This window comes from Prinia subflava, chromosome 24 (assembly GCF_021018805.1).
Source record: "Prinia subflava isolate CZ2003 ecotype Zambia chromosome 24, Cam_Psub_1.2, whole genome shotgun sequence".
Classification (NCBI taxonomy): domain Eukaryota; kingdom Metazoa; phylum Chordata; class Aves; order Passeriformes; family Cisticolidae; genus Prinia; species Prinia subflava.
The window spans coordinates 5,772,918-5,790,010 of NC_086270.1; the positions used below are offsets into that span (position 1 = coordinate 5,772,918).

The 17,093-nt window shown below is 57.7% G+C and overlaps 1 protein-coding gene across 1 annotated transcript in view; it reads left to right on the forward strand.

Annotated features, from left to right (window-relative positions):
* Nucleotides 1-4,579, forward strand: part of NKAIN1 (sodium/potassium transporting ATPase interacting 1) — a 32,150-nt gene extending 27,571 nt beyond the window's left edge. The window contains exon 7 of the mRNA XM_063418993.1: nt 2,581-4,579. Within this exon, the coding sequence (XP_063275063.1) occupies nt 2,581-2,590 (10 nt within the window). The 3' untranslated portion in view covers nt 2,591-4,579. The remainder of the gene's footprint in view (nt 1-2,580) is intronic.
* Nucleotides 4,580-17,093: the final 12,514 nt, after the last annotated feature.

Below are 17,093 nucleotides of genomic sequence, written 5' to 3' on the forward strand. Positions count from 1 at the left end.
GGGGTGCAGGGCCCCCAGGCGGTGTCACAGCCCAGATTTGGGGCTGTGCACCCTCACCGCGGATCCCGAGGCTCCTCCCCGGTCCGGGAAGGGCAGGGCCGGGCGGGCCGGGGAGGATCCTGCTGGCGGTTTGTGTTTTGCTGGTTTTGTTTGCTGAGCTCTCCCTCGCCCATGCCCGGGGGAGCCGCAGCTCTCCGGCTTTTCCTCCCTCTCCCTTCCCCGCGAAGCCGAGCTCGATAAACGCTCCAGCGAGATAAGGCTCGCAAATCTAAAGGGATTAACCTCGTGCAGGCTCTGCCCGCTGCCAAAAATTAACTGTGTTTTCAGCCTTGTATGCAAATTCAAGGGAAGGCGATGCCGTTAGGGAGGGAAAGAGGGGCTGGGGACAAATCCTGTGACAGTGCTGGGCCTTCCCTGGGGACACTGACTGGTGCCGTGGGTGGAGGGGAGCACCCATGGGTGCTGTGCCCACTTGCACGGAGCTGATCCTTCCCTGAAAGGCCCCAGTCCCCGGGGTGTGAGGGGGACACAGATGGGGACACGGAGGGTGGCACTGGCACTTCCCGGTGCCAGCACCCACATCCTGGGGGTTACCGAGGCATCCTCCCCCTGCCAGCTGGGTGCCACCCTTGGGGGACCCAGGGGTGCTGTCCCACGGAGGAGACACAGCCCCTGTGTCCCTCCAGCCCCGCCTGGGTGGGACCGGGCAAAGCCACCACGGGCAGAGGGACGGGGACCCTCCTGACCCCGATGTCACCCCCCAGGGGCACAGGGGGTGCCTGGGGGGCTGCGAGCCCAGCACGCTCCGGGGCTGCGGGATCAGTGCCGAAAGCTGCAGGATTTGGGGAAATCAGCTGAAAAAACCTTTGAAGTGTTGGGAACAGCGGTTTTAGAGACACAGGGGACACAAAAACTGAGGGCGGAGAAGGCGGGGGCTGTGTCACCAGGCTGGGGACACTCGGCTCCTGGTGGGTCCCTGTCCCTGATCCTCGGGGATTACACTCTCCCTGTGCCCTCTGCCAATGCCAGCGCGCCCCTGGCACTGCCCCAGCTGCCACCTGGGTGACACCAGGACACTGTCACTGCTCTGCCTGCTCCTATTAATGACCCACTGTTTAATTAATGCAGTTGTAATGTCCATCGAGGCCTCTGCATCCCTCTGCCAGCAGTGGCAGCTCAGGGACCCAGGGGTGTCCCTGTCCCCACAGTGGGGGACACCTGGTGGTTCATGGAGGGCACAGGGACAGTGGCAGCTCGGGGAGGGGACACCAGGGTCCTGCTGCTCCTGTCACCAGTGAGAGGACAAACAAGGGCTGGCCTGGCCCCGGGGGCCGGTCACTCGTGTCCCCAGGGTCACTCGTGTCCGCAGGGTCATTTGTGTCCCCAGGGTCATTCGTGTCCCCAGGGTCACTCGTGTCCCCAGGGTCATTCATGACCCCCAGGAGAGCCGGACTGCAGCCACAGCAATTACAGTTCATTCTGCAGTTTCTAATTAGCTGTGATTCAATTAACAGCGGTGGGGAGGTCCAGGAATAATTGCACAATAGTAGAAGTGATAATAGCATTGTTGTTGTTATTGTTATTATTATTTGTTATTGTTAACAATAACAACAACAAGGACAACCTGTGATATAACAATGGTTTAGTAATTGCAATTAGGTAGAATATAATAACGAGAATAATAGTAATAGTAGTAATGGTTGTAGTAGCAACTGTATTATTATTAATAATAACAATAATAGGGAGAACTTGTGGGGTAACAACAGTTTAATAACTGAAGTTAAGTTAAAAATAATAACAAGAATTAGTATTATTAGTAATGGTACTAATTATTAGTATATATATTAGTAGTAATAGTACTAATAGTAATTATATTCTATTATTATATATTAATAATATTATATTAATAGTAATTACTATTAGTAATATTAATTACTAATAGTAAATGCAGCAATAGTAGAAGGAGCTGTATTATTATTATTAAAAATAATAATAATAACAACAACAATAATAGGGAAAACCTGTGGGGTAACAACAGTTTAATAATTGGAATTTAAAAATATATAATAACAGGAATAATAGTAATAGTAGTAGTAATAGTTGTAGGAGGAGCTGTGTTATTATTAATAAAAATAGAAGTAGCAACAACAATAACAGGGAGAACCTTTGGGGTAACAACAGTTTAATAATTGAAATAAAGTAAAAGATAAGAAGAATAATAGTACTGGCAATAATAGCAGTGTAGCAGTAGCAACTGTATTATTAATAATAATAACAACAATAAAATTATTTTTAATAACAATGCTGATGCTAACAACAATAATAAAAACAATAATAACAATAATAAAAATTAAAAAGATAATAATGATGATGATACTAGACACAAGAAGAGAGAGGAGTGAACCCCCAGCACACGGTGTCCCCGTGTGAGGGGACAGCAGCAGCTCTGTGACATTTTCGGGGCTGGGAGGAGAGCAGTGACCCCAGAGTGGCGCTGTCCCCCCTGGCCGTGGCTCTGTGTCCCCCTGTGGGGTCACGCCCCGGGTCCCTCCCCAGCTCTGCTCTCCCCCTCTCTTCCAGCTCGGGATAAGCGGGAGCCAGCGGCGCCAGGACCCCGCGGAGCCGCCCCGGTGTCACCGCTGTGTCCCCTCCTGCCTCCTGCACCCGGAGTGGCCCCGGACCAGCGCCGGGAGCTGCTCGTGCGCCCCCAGGGAGGCTGGAGCCCAAAGCACGCCGGACACAGGGGCTGTGCCACCCCCGGCTCCTCGCCGTGGGGACACGGGGACACCGCGGCGGTGGCAGCGCTCACAGGACACCGTTGGCTTCTGTTTCTGCCAGCCTGGCTTTTCCTTGGAGCCCGCAGTGGGACGGGCTGGGACAGGGGACACCGCTTTGGGGACACTGAGAGCAGCGCTGGCCTCCGGGGGTTGGGACAGTTTCCTGAAGCTCTGATCTGGGGGTCAGACTGGCTCCAAAAACGGGGATTTGGCTCCCGGCAGGAATTCTCCAGCCCCCCACGCCTGGATGAAGCAGCGTCAAAGGGGCTCGGTCTGGGGTGTTCCCAGGAGCTGGATCCGACCATCAGCATCACCTCCACCCTGGAATTTGGGGAGATGGGGGGACACACAGGACCCCGAAATCCCGCTGCACCCCCCTCCCTCCCACACTTTGGGGGCCTTGCTCCGACTTGGGAACAGCAATTGCGGCACAGCCCCATCCCGGCTGCTCGAACGGATCTGATGAATGTTTTGGGTTGCTTTCAGATTTTTTTCAATCATTTCTTTAGGTTTTTATTTAATTTAAAGTGCCTGAGTCGACTCTGGCGGAGCCGGGCACCCCCAAGGCTGACACCGTGCCTTCAGCACCCCCCAGGGCTCCCCAAAACCTCGCCCAGGGCTGGGGGGCTCCTCCCCTGGTCCCTGCATCCATGGGGGGCTCGGTGCCAAATCCATCCGTCAGCTCCAGCGGCACAGGGACATCGGCACGAGGGGAAGGGGTTTGTTTGGGGGTGTGAGGTGGGTCGGGCAGGGATTGCTTTGCAGAAGGAAGATCAGCAGGGAAGAAAAAGCCTTGGAAGAAACTGGAAGGGGAAAAAAGGAATTTCCTGAAGTGTTCCGGCTCCCTGCAACCTCCTCGGTGTCCTCTGTGTGGGACGTGGCTCCTCCAGGAACCCTGGATCCGGCCTGAAGCCCACCCTGCACCCCTGGGAGCTGGGGGTTTCCAATGGATTTCACCTCCCAGGTGTTTCTCCTCCACAGGGGAATTTTTCACACCCTGGAATGGAGTTTTGGCCCTTCCCAGCAGGGAGCTGTGGAAGTGCCCCCACCCAGAGCTGGGACGGGCTCAGCCCCCCACAGCCCCCACAGCCCCCTGCCACCTCCAGCCAAGCTGCCAACTCCACAGGCAATAATTTTTTCCACCCTTTCCCTCTCTTTTTTTCCAAGGAAATTTGTGGTATTTTGCAGGCAGTGATCCCTCTCACCCCACAGAACATATCCCCATCCCCAGGCCTCGGGGCCAGCAGCATCTCTGGGGTTTCTTTTCCTCTCCAGGACCAAGGATGCTCTGCTGACCTGGAATGGGATGGATGGACAGGCAGACACTCCCCTGCTCCCAACCCTTCCCAAACCCAGCAGGAAGAGCTCACTGGCATTGGAGCTCTTGGGAAGAGCCTCCCTCCCCTGGGCTCCACAGGAGCCGGGCATGGCGCTCCAGGACCTTGGGTGTTTCTGTTCCGTTGGCTTGGTTTTCTATGAGCCTGTCTTTGTAACGTGAACCGAGGATTTCTTTTCTATTCTGTAATTATAAAAGTCAAAGGAAAGTTTCAGCTGGTGCTGTTCTGCTTCGGGGCACATCCCTTACCTGGGCAGTTCAGGTGATTAAAGGTGGGGTGGTTTTTTATTTTTATTTTTTTAAATTTTCCTCTTTTCCCCTTCCTTAACACTGCCACCTCCCTCCTCAGGGCTCTGAATCCCCCAGATTTCCCCATTTTATATCATGGAATGGGTTGGGTTGGAAGGGACCTTAAATCCCACCCAGTGCCATCCCTGCCATGGCATGGACCCCTCCCCCTGTCCCAGGCTGCTCCAGCCCCAGTGTCCAGCCTGGCCTTGGGACTGCCAGGGATCCAGGGGCAGCCACAGCTGCTCTGGCAATTCCAGCCCAGCCCCTGCCCACCCTGCCAGGGAACAATTCCTGCCCAATCTCCCAGCCAGCCCTGCCCTCTGGCACTGGAAGCCATTCCCTGGCTCCTGTCCCTGCAGCCCTTGTCCCCAGTCCCTCTGCAGCTCTCCTGGAGCCCCTTCAGGCCCTGCCAGGGGCTCTGAGCTCTCCCTGGAGCCTTCTCCTCTCCAGGGGAGCACCCCCAGCTCTCCCAGCCTGGCTCCAGAGGGGCTCCAGCCCTGGAGCAGCTCCGTGGATTCCTCTGGGCTCTCTCCAGCAGCTCCAGCTCCTTTATTTTGGAGGCTCCAGGGCTGGGGCAGCTCTGCAGCTGGGCTCATTTCACCCACACAGCGCTCCAGCATCCCGCGGCTCCCTCCTGCTGCAGCGTCCCCCGGACCCCGCCCGCAACGCCCACTCCGCGCTCCGCTGGGCCGGGCGGAGGAGCCAGCCCCGCTCCCTGCCCTGCACGGCTCTGCTGAGCCACAAACACCTCCCGCGCTCCAGCCCGGCCCACCCGGGCTCCGCAGCCGGGGAATCCTCCCGCAGTGCCCGTGCTCCGCCTCCCGGTCCCGGTAAGGGCGGGACAGCATCGAACCGGGGGCTGGAATGGGCTCCTTCAAGTGGTTTTCCATTAAAACCTTTAATTTTGGGAGACAGCTTCGAATTTAGAACCACAGGTTTGGTTTTAGAGCCAGATTCATCTTTTGAGAGCGGTAGGGGGAATTCTTCGAAATAAACACGGGGCAGAAGCTGTCCCAAAAGTCACCCGGGCTGTGCGATGTCCCCACCCCTCTCCCACCCGAGCCTGGAGCCGGGACACGGCTGCAGCATCCCAAAAAACCATCAGGGCACCCCAAAGTTAAAATCCAGTGAGTGTGGGGGTTGTGTTGATACTCACAGACATGGGGGCATCTGGGGGGCTCGCTCTGAACCCCTCCGACCCGGGCCCAGCTGGTCCCTCCGCACTGCCCCTGTCCTGTTCTCACAGCCCCTGTCCCCTCCCATAACCCTGTCCCTTCCCCACAGCCCCTGTCCCCTCTCCGTAGACCCTTTCCCCTTCCCAAATCCCTGTCCCCTCCGCCCGCCCCTGTCCCCTCCCTGCGGGGCTGCGCTGTCATTACCGAGTCCGCGCGGTGCCCGGGCTCTGTGCAGAGCCCCCGGCGTGGCCGTAAACAGGAAGGGCAGGAAGAAAAACGAGCTGATTTTCTTCCATCCCGAGCCCGGCAAAGAAACGGCGGAGGAGCAACAAAGGATGAATTTTCCCTCCCGCAGCCGCCGGAGCCCGGCGAGTCACAGATGTTAAGGAGTAAAAAAAGCCGCTTTCACATCGTCCAACAAAGGCATAGAGCCGCTTTTCAGGGGCTCGGGGACCGCGGCCGCAGCTGGGGCGCTCCCAGGTGTGCCGGGACGCGGGAAACGCGAGCGGGGCGGGAGGGAGAGGTGGGGGGTTCACCTCTGCCCCGGTGCCAAACCCACCCAGGGATACACTCGGGCTCCTGAGCAAGCAGGGGTGGCTCTCCAGGGCTCCCAGGCAGGTGGAGACAGTTCTGGGGGTGCAAGGAGAGCAGTGACCCCAGAGAGGTCCCTGTCCCCCCGCTGGCCGTGGCTCTGTCCCCACGTGGGGACTCCCTGGGGTCTCTCCCCAGTCCTGCTCTCCCCAAGGACACCCTCCCAAAACCACATCACCGTGACCTGACGTGGGTGGGACGCCCCCGAAATCCCCGGCCCTTCATCCCTGGAGGAAGGCTCTTTCCACCACTCCCATCGTCTCCATCATCTGCCAGCTGGAAGGTGACACGGGCACGGTGTTCACTGCATGGATGTGACACCCGCCTTGGGGACAGCTCTGGGGCCTTCTCTGCTGGCCACGACGCAGCCACAGGCACGGGCACAATCTTTCACTCCATGTATCTCTGTCTCTCTGTATCTATTTCAAATATACTTTATATATTTTATGAAAAAGTATCAAATATAAATATAAATTTTAAAAAACCCAAAATAAACACAGACATATAAAAAATAAAAATAAAAATAAAAATAAAAAATATAAATATAAATATAAATATAAATATAAATATAAATATAAATATAAATATAAATATAAATATAAATATAAATATAAATATAAATATAAATATAAATATAAATATGGAGCCCACTGGCCCCATCACTCTCCCAGATGAGCAACCAGGATGCTTTTGCTGGAGCACACCAACATCCTCCTCTGGTCCTGCCACAGATCCAGCTCCAAATCAGCTGTATTTAGCCCCAGAGCCTCAGGAAGTGGTGGGTTTAATTTTTTACTTTTTTAACATAAAAAACCCAAACCAATAAATAAAAACCCCGACCAAAATCTTAAATTTTTAAATTTAAAATTTAAAAAGCAGCCCCTCTCAGGAAGGGGCTGAGGACAGGACGGAGGCAGCCTGGGGGGAGCTGGAGCTGCAGCGTGGTGTGAGCAGTGAGGGTGGAGCTTGGCAGGGATTTGGTGCCCGGAGCACACCGGTGCCAGTGCCATGGTGGGCAGGGCAGGGGAGGGGACACTGCCAGTGCCACAGTGAGCAGGGCAGGGGACACTGCCAGTGCCAGTGCCACAGTGGGCAGGGAACATTGCCAGTGGCACAGTGGGCAGCACAGGGAACACTGCTGGTGCCACAGTGGGCAGGGGACACTGCCAATGGCACAGTGGGCAGGGAACACTGCCAGTGCCAGTGCCACAGTGGGCAGGGGACATTGCCAATGGCACAGTGGGCAGGACAGAGGACACCACCGGTGCCACAGTGGGCAGGGCAGGGACACTGCCAGTGGCACAGTGGGCAGGGAACACTGCCAGTGGCAGGGGGGAGGTGGGAGCTGCCATGGACGGGCAGGAGAAGCTCCCGTTGTTCCTGCACCATTCCCTGCCCTTTGCCGTGGCATTCCCTGTGCTGCTCCTGCCCCCTGCACCTCTGGGCTCTCCAGGTTCCCCAAACCTGCCCTGCAGACCCCGCTCACCCCCGTGGGCTCTGCGCTGGCCCTGCTGCACAGCAGCGAGGGGGGTTTGCAGGGGAGCAGGGTGGGATGGCAGAACCTCCCAGCCAGGGAGAGGGACAGGAAGGGCCTCGGGACTGGCACAAGGATTCACATCCCTTTGTCACCACGAGCGCAAGGCCTGGGCAGGATCTGGGGTAAATCCCTGTGGTTACAGCCTGGACGGGTGCAGGAACAGAGAAAAACGGGCAAATTCCCACTGGGCCTGGCTGAACAAACCCTCCCAGGCAGGCTCTGAGCTCCCTGCCACCCGCTGTCCTTCTGTGTGAGCAACGCTCGGCTCCTGCTGACACCCGCTGTAAAAATGGCTCCAGCGAGTGGAACCCACGGGTGGTGCCACCAGCGCCACCCCAAAGCGTCACCTGTGGTCACCTCCTGGGCGCTGCTCCGGGCCCTGCTCCCTCTCCAGCCTCACAGGAGGGGCAGGGCAGCTCCGGAGGGTGGATCAGCCCTGCTGAGCATGGATTTGCTGCCTCCAGATCACTCCGAGGCAATTTGGCTCCTAAGCCAGGAGTGCCTGAGCTCCCACCCGTGCGGGGAGGTCACAGCAGGAGGAGCCGGGAGGAGCCGGGAGGAGCCGGGAGGAGCCGGGAGCTCGCAGGGCGCTGCTCTGGGAAGCACAGGGATGAGGGAGGATGAGGGAGCTGAGGGATGCTCTGGCAGGGGGGTGGGAGAAAACATTCCTGGGAGTTGCAGCTCTCCCTCCTCTCTGCCGGGAGAATTTTTCCGGTGAAACCATCGAGCTCCAGCTGCTCCCCAGGCTGCTCCCTCGGGCTGGGAGGTTCGTGGGGACGGGCCAGGAGTGACAGGAGGTGTCCGGGTCCCCGGGCTTTGCCCCCGGGCTGGGCTGCAGCAGGAGGGAGAAGCAGCGCTGCAGGCAGAGATACGGCAGCCGGGGGGCAGGAAAGGCGGAATAAACCCGGGGACAAGGAAAGATGGAATAAAACCGGGAGTGAGGAAAGGTGGAATAGAGCTGGGGGGCAGGAAAGGTGGAATAGAGCCGGGGATAGGAAAGGTGGAACAGAGCGGTCCCCCTGTGCCCCAAGGCACAGCCCCGTGCCCAAAGCCGGGGTGTGCTGGGCTGAGGGATGGCAGGAGCTCCACTGAGGAGAGCAGAGAGGGGAGGGAAGAGGCACCAGGGAGCCCTGGGCAGCACAGGAGGTGGTGGGGAGGGGTCTGGGGGGACCCTGGTGGCAGCGGGGGTTGGATTTGGGACCTTCACCCTTCATCCTATATTGCTCAGCAAACTCTCCTGGATTTCAGCAGAATTGCTCGGAGAGAGGAAAAGCAAAAACATTTCAAGCATCAAACTCCTTCCCCTCACGCTCCTTCCAGCTTGGTCAGGAGAGGACACAGGGGACATCCCCATGTCCCCCTGTGCCCTGGGACAGAGCCAGCCCTGCCTGGGCCGGGGGTGTCATAAAACCCCCTCATTTGTGAACCTGTATTTAAGGGCTGGACAGCCTGAGGGGGCCGAATCAAGGTTACAAATGTAACACTGCTGTTCCCTAAATTTGAGCCCGGGAGTGTGCAGCTGGCAGGGTGATGGCCTTAGAAACGTGACAGTTTTGGGGCTGTTGTTTTCTCTCAGCTGGGAACACAACAGGAAGCACGGCTGGAAGGTGCAGGGAGCAGATAGCTGTGCCCTGGGGAGGGCCCCAGGGCCACCCTCGCAGCAGCAGCTCCTTGTCACCCTCTCCAGTGTGACAAGAACAAGAGCAATTTGGAGGAATTAAACACCACTAAATAAGGTCTGGGGAGCTGGAAACAAAGAGTGGGATTGGGAAAACCTTTTGGCTGCCAGACCAATATTGCAAAATTAGAGAGTCACAGAATATCCTGAGCTGAAGGGACCTCCAGGGATCACCCAGTCCAACCCCAGGCCCTGCCCAGGCACACCAACAGTCCCAACCTGTGCCTCCCTGGAGCGCTGTCCAAAGTCTTCTGGAGCTCTTTGGGAGCAGATTTGGGGTTGTGCCCATTCCCTGGGGAGCCTGGGCAGTGCCAGCACCCTTGTGAGTCCCCGCTTACCCCTTGCTCCTGTGGGAGCTTTGCTGCTCTGTGACTCTGCCCCAGTAATGGTGAATATTTTCCAGTATAGACAGATATTCCATAAACAGCTCTGTCTGCAAGGGGAGGATCCTCTGGTCTCAACGTCGTGCTCAAGCCCAGCTTGGTTCTGGAGATGTTGATAAAAAAGAGGAAGAGCAACTTTTTGGAGAGAGAGAGAGATAGAGTGGAAGATCAAAGGGGGATGGTTTTAAACTGAGAGAGATTTAGATTAGATATTAGGAGGAAATTCTTCCCCAGGAGGGTGGGCAGGCCCTGGCACAGGTGCCCAGAGCAGCTGTGGCTGCCCCTGGATCCCTGGCAGTGCCCAAGGCCAGGCTGGACACTGGGGCTGGAGCAGCCTGGGACAGGGGGAGGGGTCCCTGCCAGGGCAGGGGTGGCACTGGAGGGGCTTTGAGGTCCCTTCCAACCCAAACCATTCCAGGATTCCATGATCCTGTCAGGGCAGCAGGAGGAAGTCAGAGCACTCCTCTCCCATTTTCCAGCCCAAGGAAGGACTGATGCAATGCAAATGAGGAGCAGGAGCTGGCAGAGGGAAATCACTCCCCAGAAATGCAATCAGGCCGTGGGGCTGTGAGGAGAAGTCATGCGGACAGGAGGGCAGGAGGCTTCCAAAGGGCTGAGTCACGTAATTGCCTGTTGAGAAAATCCAGCCTCCATGTCTTTAATGATAACAAACGAGCTGGAAATCTTAATCAGCCTCCTGCTTCGTAGCTTTAATGGTAGAATTTGGGACAAGGAATGGGGTCGGGATGATCCACAAAGAGGGGAGGCTCACCAGTCCCTCCCAGGAGGTGCTGTTGCTCCTACCAAGGGCAGCATTTGGGGACAAGGTGGCACCAGAGGGTGGGAGGTGTCCCCAGGTAGTTTGTCTCTCTCACTGATGGGGCATCAGCAGCAGAGGGGCCTCTGTGTCCCACCCACCCCTCCTGGGGCCCGCAGAGCAGCTGTGAGGGGGAAGAATCCAGCTGGGATTTTGGGGTGACCCAGCGAGAGCACACTCAGGGACAGCCCTGGCTGGCCTGGGCTGTTTGGAGGGACACATGCTGCAGGTGAGAGCAGGGACAAGGGACAGCTCTGGGAGCTGTGGCAGACTGGAGGGGGGGCAGCAGAGGACATCACTGGGATCACAGAGCCATGGAATGGTTTGGGATGGAAGGGATGTTAAAGATCACCTAAATCCAACCCCCTGCCATGGCAGGGACACCTCCCCCTGAACCAGGCTGCTCCAAGCTGCAGCCAGCCTGGCCTGGGACACTTCCAGGGATCCAGGGGCAGTCACAGCTGCTCTGGACACTCTGTGCCAGGTTCTGGAAGCGTGGCCATGGATCCTGCGGCTCCTTCCCAGCTGGATGTCAACCACGGGGTCAGCAGTGTCACTCAGCGGGGACACCACAGCCACCTCCCCCTGGGATGAGGGTGCCACCACCTGAACTCTCCAGCCTGGAGCTGCTTTGTGAAGCCACAGGAATTTTCGGATCCCATCAGCTCCCAGGTCAGTGCTCCATCCAGCTGCTGTCCCCACAGCTCAGCCCTCACCTGTCTGCAGGGCAGCAGCCCTGGCACCTCACTGCTCACCTTTTAACCCTTCAGCGTCTCTCCCTGCTCCTGTTTTCCCTGCCCACAATCCCTGCAGGCTTTGGCAGGCAGTTCAAAGGGCTGCTGGAAAGGTGGGAATGTGAGCAGAGCTGTGACACGTCTGGGCAGTGAGGACCGGGGGGGAAAACCCAGGTGGTTTTTAAACCAAACATGAATTTCCTTTTTCCTGGTTTGGAGCTCTCTCAGGTGTTTGTGTGGCTGCCGTTCCTGCAGGATTCTCAGCTCCATTCTCATTTTTAGTGTGGCAGGGGGGTGGCAGAGGGGCACTCAGGGATCCCTTCCAATGACACTTGATCCCCTGTGCCTGCCAAAACCAAAAAACTTTTGTCTACCAAACATATTCCCCACCAAAACAGTCCTTGCTGCCTGGGCCCTAGGGAAAACATCTTCTTGACCCCACAGAGAAAAAGTCCCGTGCGTCTCTTACCTTGGATTTAAACTATCAGGGATCCCATCAATCCATCCTGGGTTTATCTCCAGTTCTACAGGGCATTTCTCAGTGTCAGCCTCTGCCTGTCCTCTCCTGCAGAGGCTCCGTGAGCTGTGGCAAACTGGAGGAGGGGCAGCAGAGGACATCACTGGGATCACAGAACCACGGAATGGTTTGGGATGGAAGGGACCTTAAAGATCCCCTAAATCCAACCCCCTGCCATGGCAGGGACCCCTCCCCCTGTCCCAGGCTGCTCCAGCCCCAGTGTCCAGCCTGGCCTTGGGCACTGCCAGGGATCCAGGGGCAGCCACAGCTGCTCTGGCAATTCCAGCCCAGCCCCTGCCCACCCTCACAGGGAACAATTCCTGCCCAATCTCCCAGCCAGCCCTGCCCTCTGGCACTGGGAGCCATTCCCTGGGTCCCGTCCCTCCAGCCCTCATTAATAATCTCCTTCCACTTTTCTTGGAGCTCCTTCAGGCACTGGAAGGTCACAATTTGATCACCCTGACACCTCTGTTCCAGGCTGAGCAATCCCAGCTCCCCCAGCCTTTCCCCCCATCACAGCTGCTCCTTCCCTCTGTCCGTGTCCTCCCCTGGTCTCTCTCCAGCAGCCCCATGCCCATCCTGTGCTGGAAGCCCACTCCCCTGGGAAGCAGAGGCAGGCATTGGCATGGCTCTCTCCTAACCATGGGATGTGGCATGACTTTGCCAGCAGCTTTGCTGAACACAGGGAGGGAACAGTGGGATTTGAGCACCCTCAGGACATCCCCCAGTGCAGCTTTGTCCTTGCACCAGGGACTGGTGACTCCATGCACAGACCTAAGCCCAGCTGGCGGGTGGGAGCTGCTTAAAAACTTTAATTTGGGGGGGCTGTATTTTCACAAGAAAAAGCAGCTCTGCAGCCAGCACGAAACTCTCAGACCCCGTTGCTGCCAGGTGGGTCCGCAGCCAGAATTCCCTCAGCTTCCCATAAACCACAACACTTCAGCAGCCGCTTTTAGACACTTGGCTGGGACTCCTGAAAAAAAAACAACTCTGCTCTGGGTGTCTCAACATGAGAGTGGAAAGAAACCCGTGGGCAAAAGGTGTCGGTGGAGAGCAGGGGTTTATCTCATGGCTCAGAGCTGCTGCAGAGGCCAGGAACATTGCCTGGCTGCTGCTGCTGACAGGCCCAGCTCAGGAAACGTTTCCATGAAGGTGACACTGGGAAGGTCCCTGATTTATGTGTGTGGAGCAGTGGATGTGCTCAGGAGCTCAGGGCTGGTCATTGTCCTGTGTCTCAAGGCGCTGGGGTTTGACGAAACGCTGCCCCAGTGATGCAAATCAATGATGCACTTGGCTCTCCAAGGAGTTTTTGGTCAAGCCAGCACACTCTGAAAGTATTCTGCATAAAGACCTCAGCAGGTTTTGGCTTGGTTTGGGAAAGATTGAGTCAGTCGGTGGGTGATTTTTTTTTTTTTCTAGTGGCCAAGGAAATGTTGATGCCCTACACAGAGGAAGATCCTCTTTCTTTCAATTTCACTTTTAATTGCAGGCATCAAATTGTCATTGAAATAAAGGCACTGGATGTCCCAAGGCTGGGGACAGCCAGGCCTCCCTGGGGCAGCACTGAAGCCACTTTCAGGAGCCCCCAATCTATTTTTTTTTCCCAGGTGAGCTCCCCTGTCCCATGCAGGTGTCTCCCTCGTGGAGCTGTGGGAAGCTCTGCTCCCAGGAGGATGAATCACGGCAGCAGAGCTGGGTTTGTTTGCTCTCAGACTCCTTCAAAGAGAAGATTCTGTGGTGTTGGGCATCCTGCCACCGGGAACAGCGTCTGGGCAGAGCTGGAGGGAGGGTCTGCATTCGGGCATTTGGTCGGGGTGTGGAATCTTGGTGCTCATTGAACAGCACCGTGGATTGAAGCCCCTCCTGTGGGGAACAGAGGGAGAAAGGCCCTTCTAGGGAGTAATTTGGAGGTGGGAGGACATCAGCCACCCCCTGGAGGTCCCTTTTTCCCTTTGCAGATGAAGATGTATCCCAGGATAACTTCTGTCAGGACTGGTATGGGGACAGCCAGGGCCAGGCAGCTGGGGTAGCTCTGGGTGGCCAATGGTGCTAGGAAGATGAGAAGGACATTTCCACCCCCAGAAAGTTTTTCCTGTGGAGGTGGAAGCTATTTCACTGTCTGTTCCTCTCACCCTGGCTCTGAAGTTTTTGGAGCAGCATGTTCTCCCAGTGGGAGACTTTTCCATGGATGGCAACAAGCTGGGAGCTTGGGCATGGCCTGAGGCAGAAGAGAGGATGGCAGTGGTGGGAGGCAGGAGAGGCTGTGGGAGGGATGGAAGTGCTGCAGATGAGACCCAAACTCCCTCTGAGCCTCACGGCTGCAGAACTGTGTGTCCCCACATGCCACTTCTCCCAAAATCCAGCAAAATTCACTGGCAAATGAGGGTTTGAACCACTCACACTTTACCCCCAGCAGGACTCCTTCCCTCCCCCTCTCATTACACCAGCATAACTGTAATTATCCCAGGTATAATTAACAGAAAGCACGTTTCCAGTGTCAGCAAGCAGCCTGGGTGTGTGCTGAGCCCACCTGGCAGAGCTCCTATCTCTGCCTCTGGCAGAGGGGCAGCACTGCTTGGGGACCTCTGGGCCAGCAGGACAGCTCAGGGACAGACAGGTGTGGTGCTGAGGGTGGCAGCTCGCAGGTACAGCACCCCAAAAGTGGCCAGAAGTGCAGGGACACCCCAGCCCTCTGCCCCCATGGTGTGGGAAAGAACTCCTGACCTCCCAGGCTCTGCAGCCCGAAGCTTTGTCACCCAGGAGCCATCGCTGGAGCCTTGTGTCAGCACAGGGGGCCCAGGAGATGGGTGGAATCAGAGGAGAAGGGTGTGCAGACAGATTTAGCTGGTGCAGTGCCCAGATGGCACAGTTCCACCATTCACATTTCCACCACAGCGAGACGCTGGCCTTGCCCACAGTGTTGGCATTTTGGGGACACTGCATGGGCCCCCACAGAATCATGGAATTGTTTAGGTTGGAAAAGACCTCTAAGATCATCCAGTCCAACCATTGACCCAGCGCTGCCATGTTCACTACTATCCCACACCCACCCTCAAATGCCACATTCACACAGTTTTTGAACACTTTCAGGGTTTGTGGCTTCACCATGTGCCAATGCCTGACATCCACATTTTTCCTGATATCCAACTCAAACCTCCTTTGGCACAACCTGAGCCTATTTCCTCTCATGTTGTTCCCTGGGAGCAGAGCCTGACCTCACCCCAGCTGTCCCCTCCTGTCAGGAGCTGTGCAGAGCCACAAGGTCTCCCCTGAGCCTCCTTTTCTCCAGGCTGAGCCCCTTTCCAGCTCCCTCAGCTGCTCCTCACAGGACTCCCTCTCCAGCCCCTTCTCCTCTCCAGGGAATTCAAGACAAAGGACCCACATGAATGACCCACAAGAGCTGTGTCCACCTGCCAGCCACCCATGGCTCCACACCCAGTGCCACAGCAGAGCTGAGCCCAGCAGAGCTGAGTTTATCCCAGCAGGGCTTGGTCAGGTCACACAAGCCCAGCTGCTGCTGGCCAAAGGCACCTCTGGGTGTCTGCACAAGGCTTGGCTCCAAGCCCACCCTCAGCAGGGAAAACCTTTGCTCGCTGTTCATCGTGACCGTCCCGTCACGCCCGTCCTGGGGCATTCAGCACCTGAAACATGAGATTGGAAACTACCAAACCCTTCAAGCCGTGTTTCCCCAGGTTTTTGGGGGTCGGGGTGAGGTCCTGCTGCCCCACAAGAGAGTTCATGCTGCAAGAGGCACTGAGGTGGTGGAAGCACCCCTCAGTCACCCCGGCAGCCCAATGGATGCAAGGCACGGCTGGATCCAGCTTCACACGGGTTTTAATGACTGAGAAACAGAACTCGGGCTTGAAGTGCCTTCTTGTACCCTCCTAACCCCCAAACGCTGTGGCTGCGGGGACCAGGCCGTGCTGCAGGCTCTGTGCCCCACGGCCCCTGGGAAGCAGCTGCTGGTTCTGTCTCCGTGCAAGTGAGGGCACGTCCCGCGCTCTCCCCAGCGCCGGCACTTCCCTCCCATTTCCCTGCGGGCCTCGCCGAGACGGAGAGAAAATATTCCAGGTGCCTCAAAGGGCAGGGGAGTGCAGCACGGGGGGCAGGAGGGGCACAGAGAGCCCCGGGGCTGCCCCTTTAACATGGAGGAGCCGGGGCAGAACTACCGCTCCCGGCGGGCCGCGCCTCCCGCCCTGCCCGCGCCCCGCGCCCCGCGCCCGCCGGGGGCTGTAGTTCCCCCGCAGCCCCGGCTCTGCGGGCAGGGGCCGCGGGAAGGGGGCGGCACCAAGGGACAGCCACCCCAAAGTTGTGTTTGGCTCTTGGTGGAAGGTGAGGAGGTGTCGCTCTGCAGCCGCCGCTCGGTGTCCCCGGTGCGGTTCTGGGGCAGGAGGGGGATCCCCGCTGTTGGGGGCTTGGGGGGACCAGGCTGGGGGTGCCCAGCCTGAGGGGGCTCAGGGTGTCCCGGATTGGAGGGGTGCACAAGCTGGGAGTGCCAAGGCTGGGAGGCTCAGGGTGCCCAGGCTGGGGTTCTGTGGGGTGTCCAGGCAGCGGGGTGCAGAGCGTTCAGGATGCCCAGAAGAGAGGGGAAATCGGGGTGCCCAGGCTGGGGGGGCTCAACTACATCCCCGCCAGCCCAGCGAGCGCCGGTGGTGGTGGCAGCGGCAGCGCGGGGCTGACCGGGGCTGTGCCCGCGCCCCCGGCCGGGGCAGGGCCCCGCTGGGAGGGCGCTGCGGGCTGACCCCAGCCTGGGCAGTGTGGCAGGGCCTGGGCGCCGCCCGGGCACGTCCCGGTCCGGTCCATCGCGCCCGTCCCGGCCCTTCTCGATCCATCCCGTCCCCTCTCGATCCATCCCGTCCCCTCTCGGTCCATCTTGGCCCTTCTCCATCCTTCCTGGTCCATCACATCCCGATCCGATCCATCCCGGTCCATCCTGGTCTATCCCATCCTGGTCCATCCCGGTCCATCCTGGTCCATTCCATCCCGGTCCATCCCGGTCTATCCCATCCCATCCCATCCCATCCCATCCCGGTCTATCCCATTCCATCCCATCCCGCTCTATCCCATCCCGGTCCATTCCATCCGGCTCTATCCCATCTCGCTCTATTCCATCCCCCTCTATCCCATCCCGGTCTATTCTATCCCAGTCTGTCCCATCCCGGTCCATTCCATCCCGCTCTATCCCATCCCGGTCCATTCCATCCCGCTCTATCCCATCCCGGTCCCTCCCGGTCCCTCGCGCCCCGTCCCGGCGGCG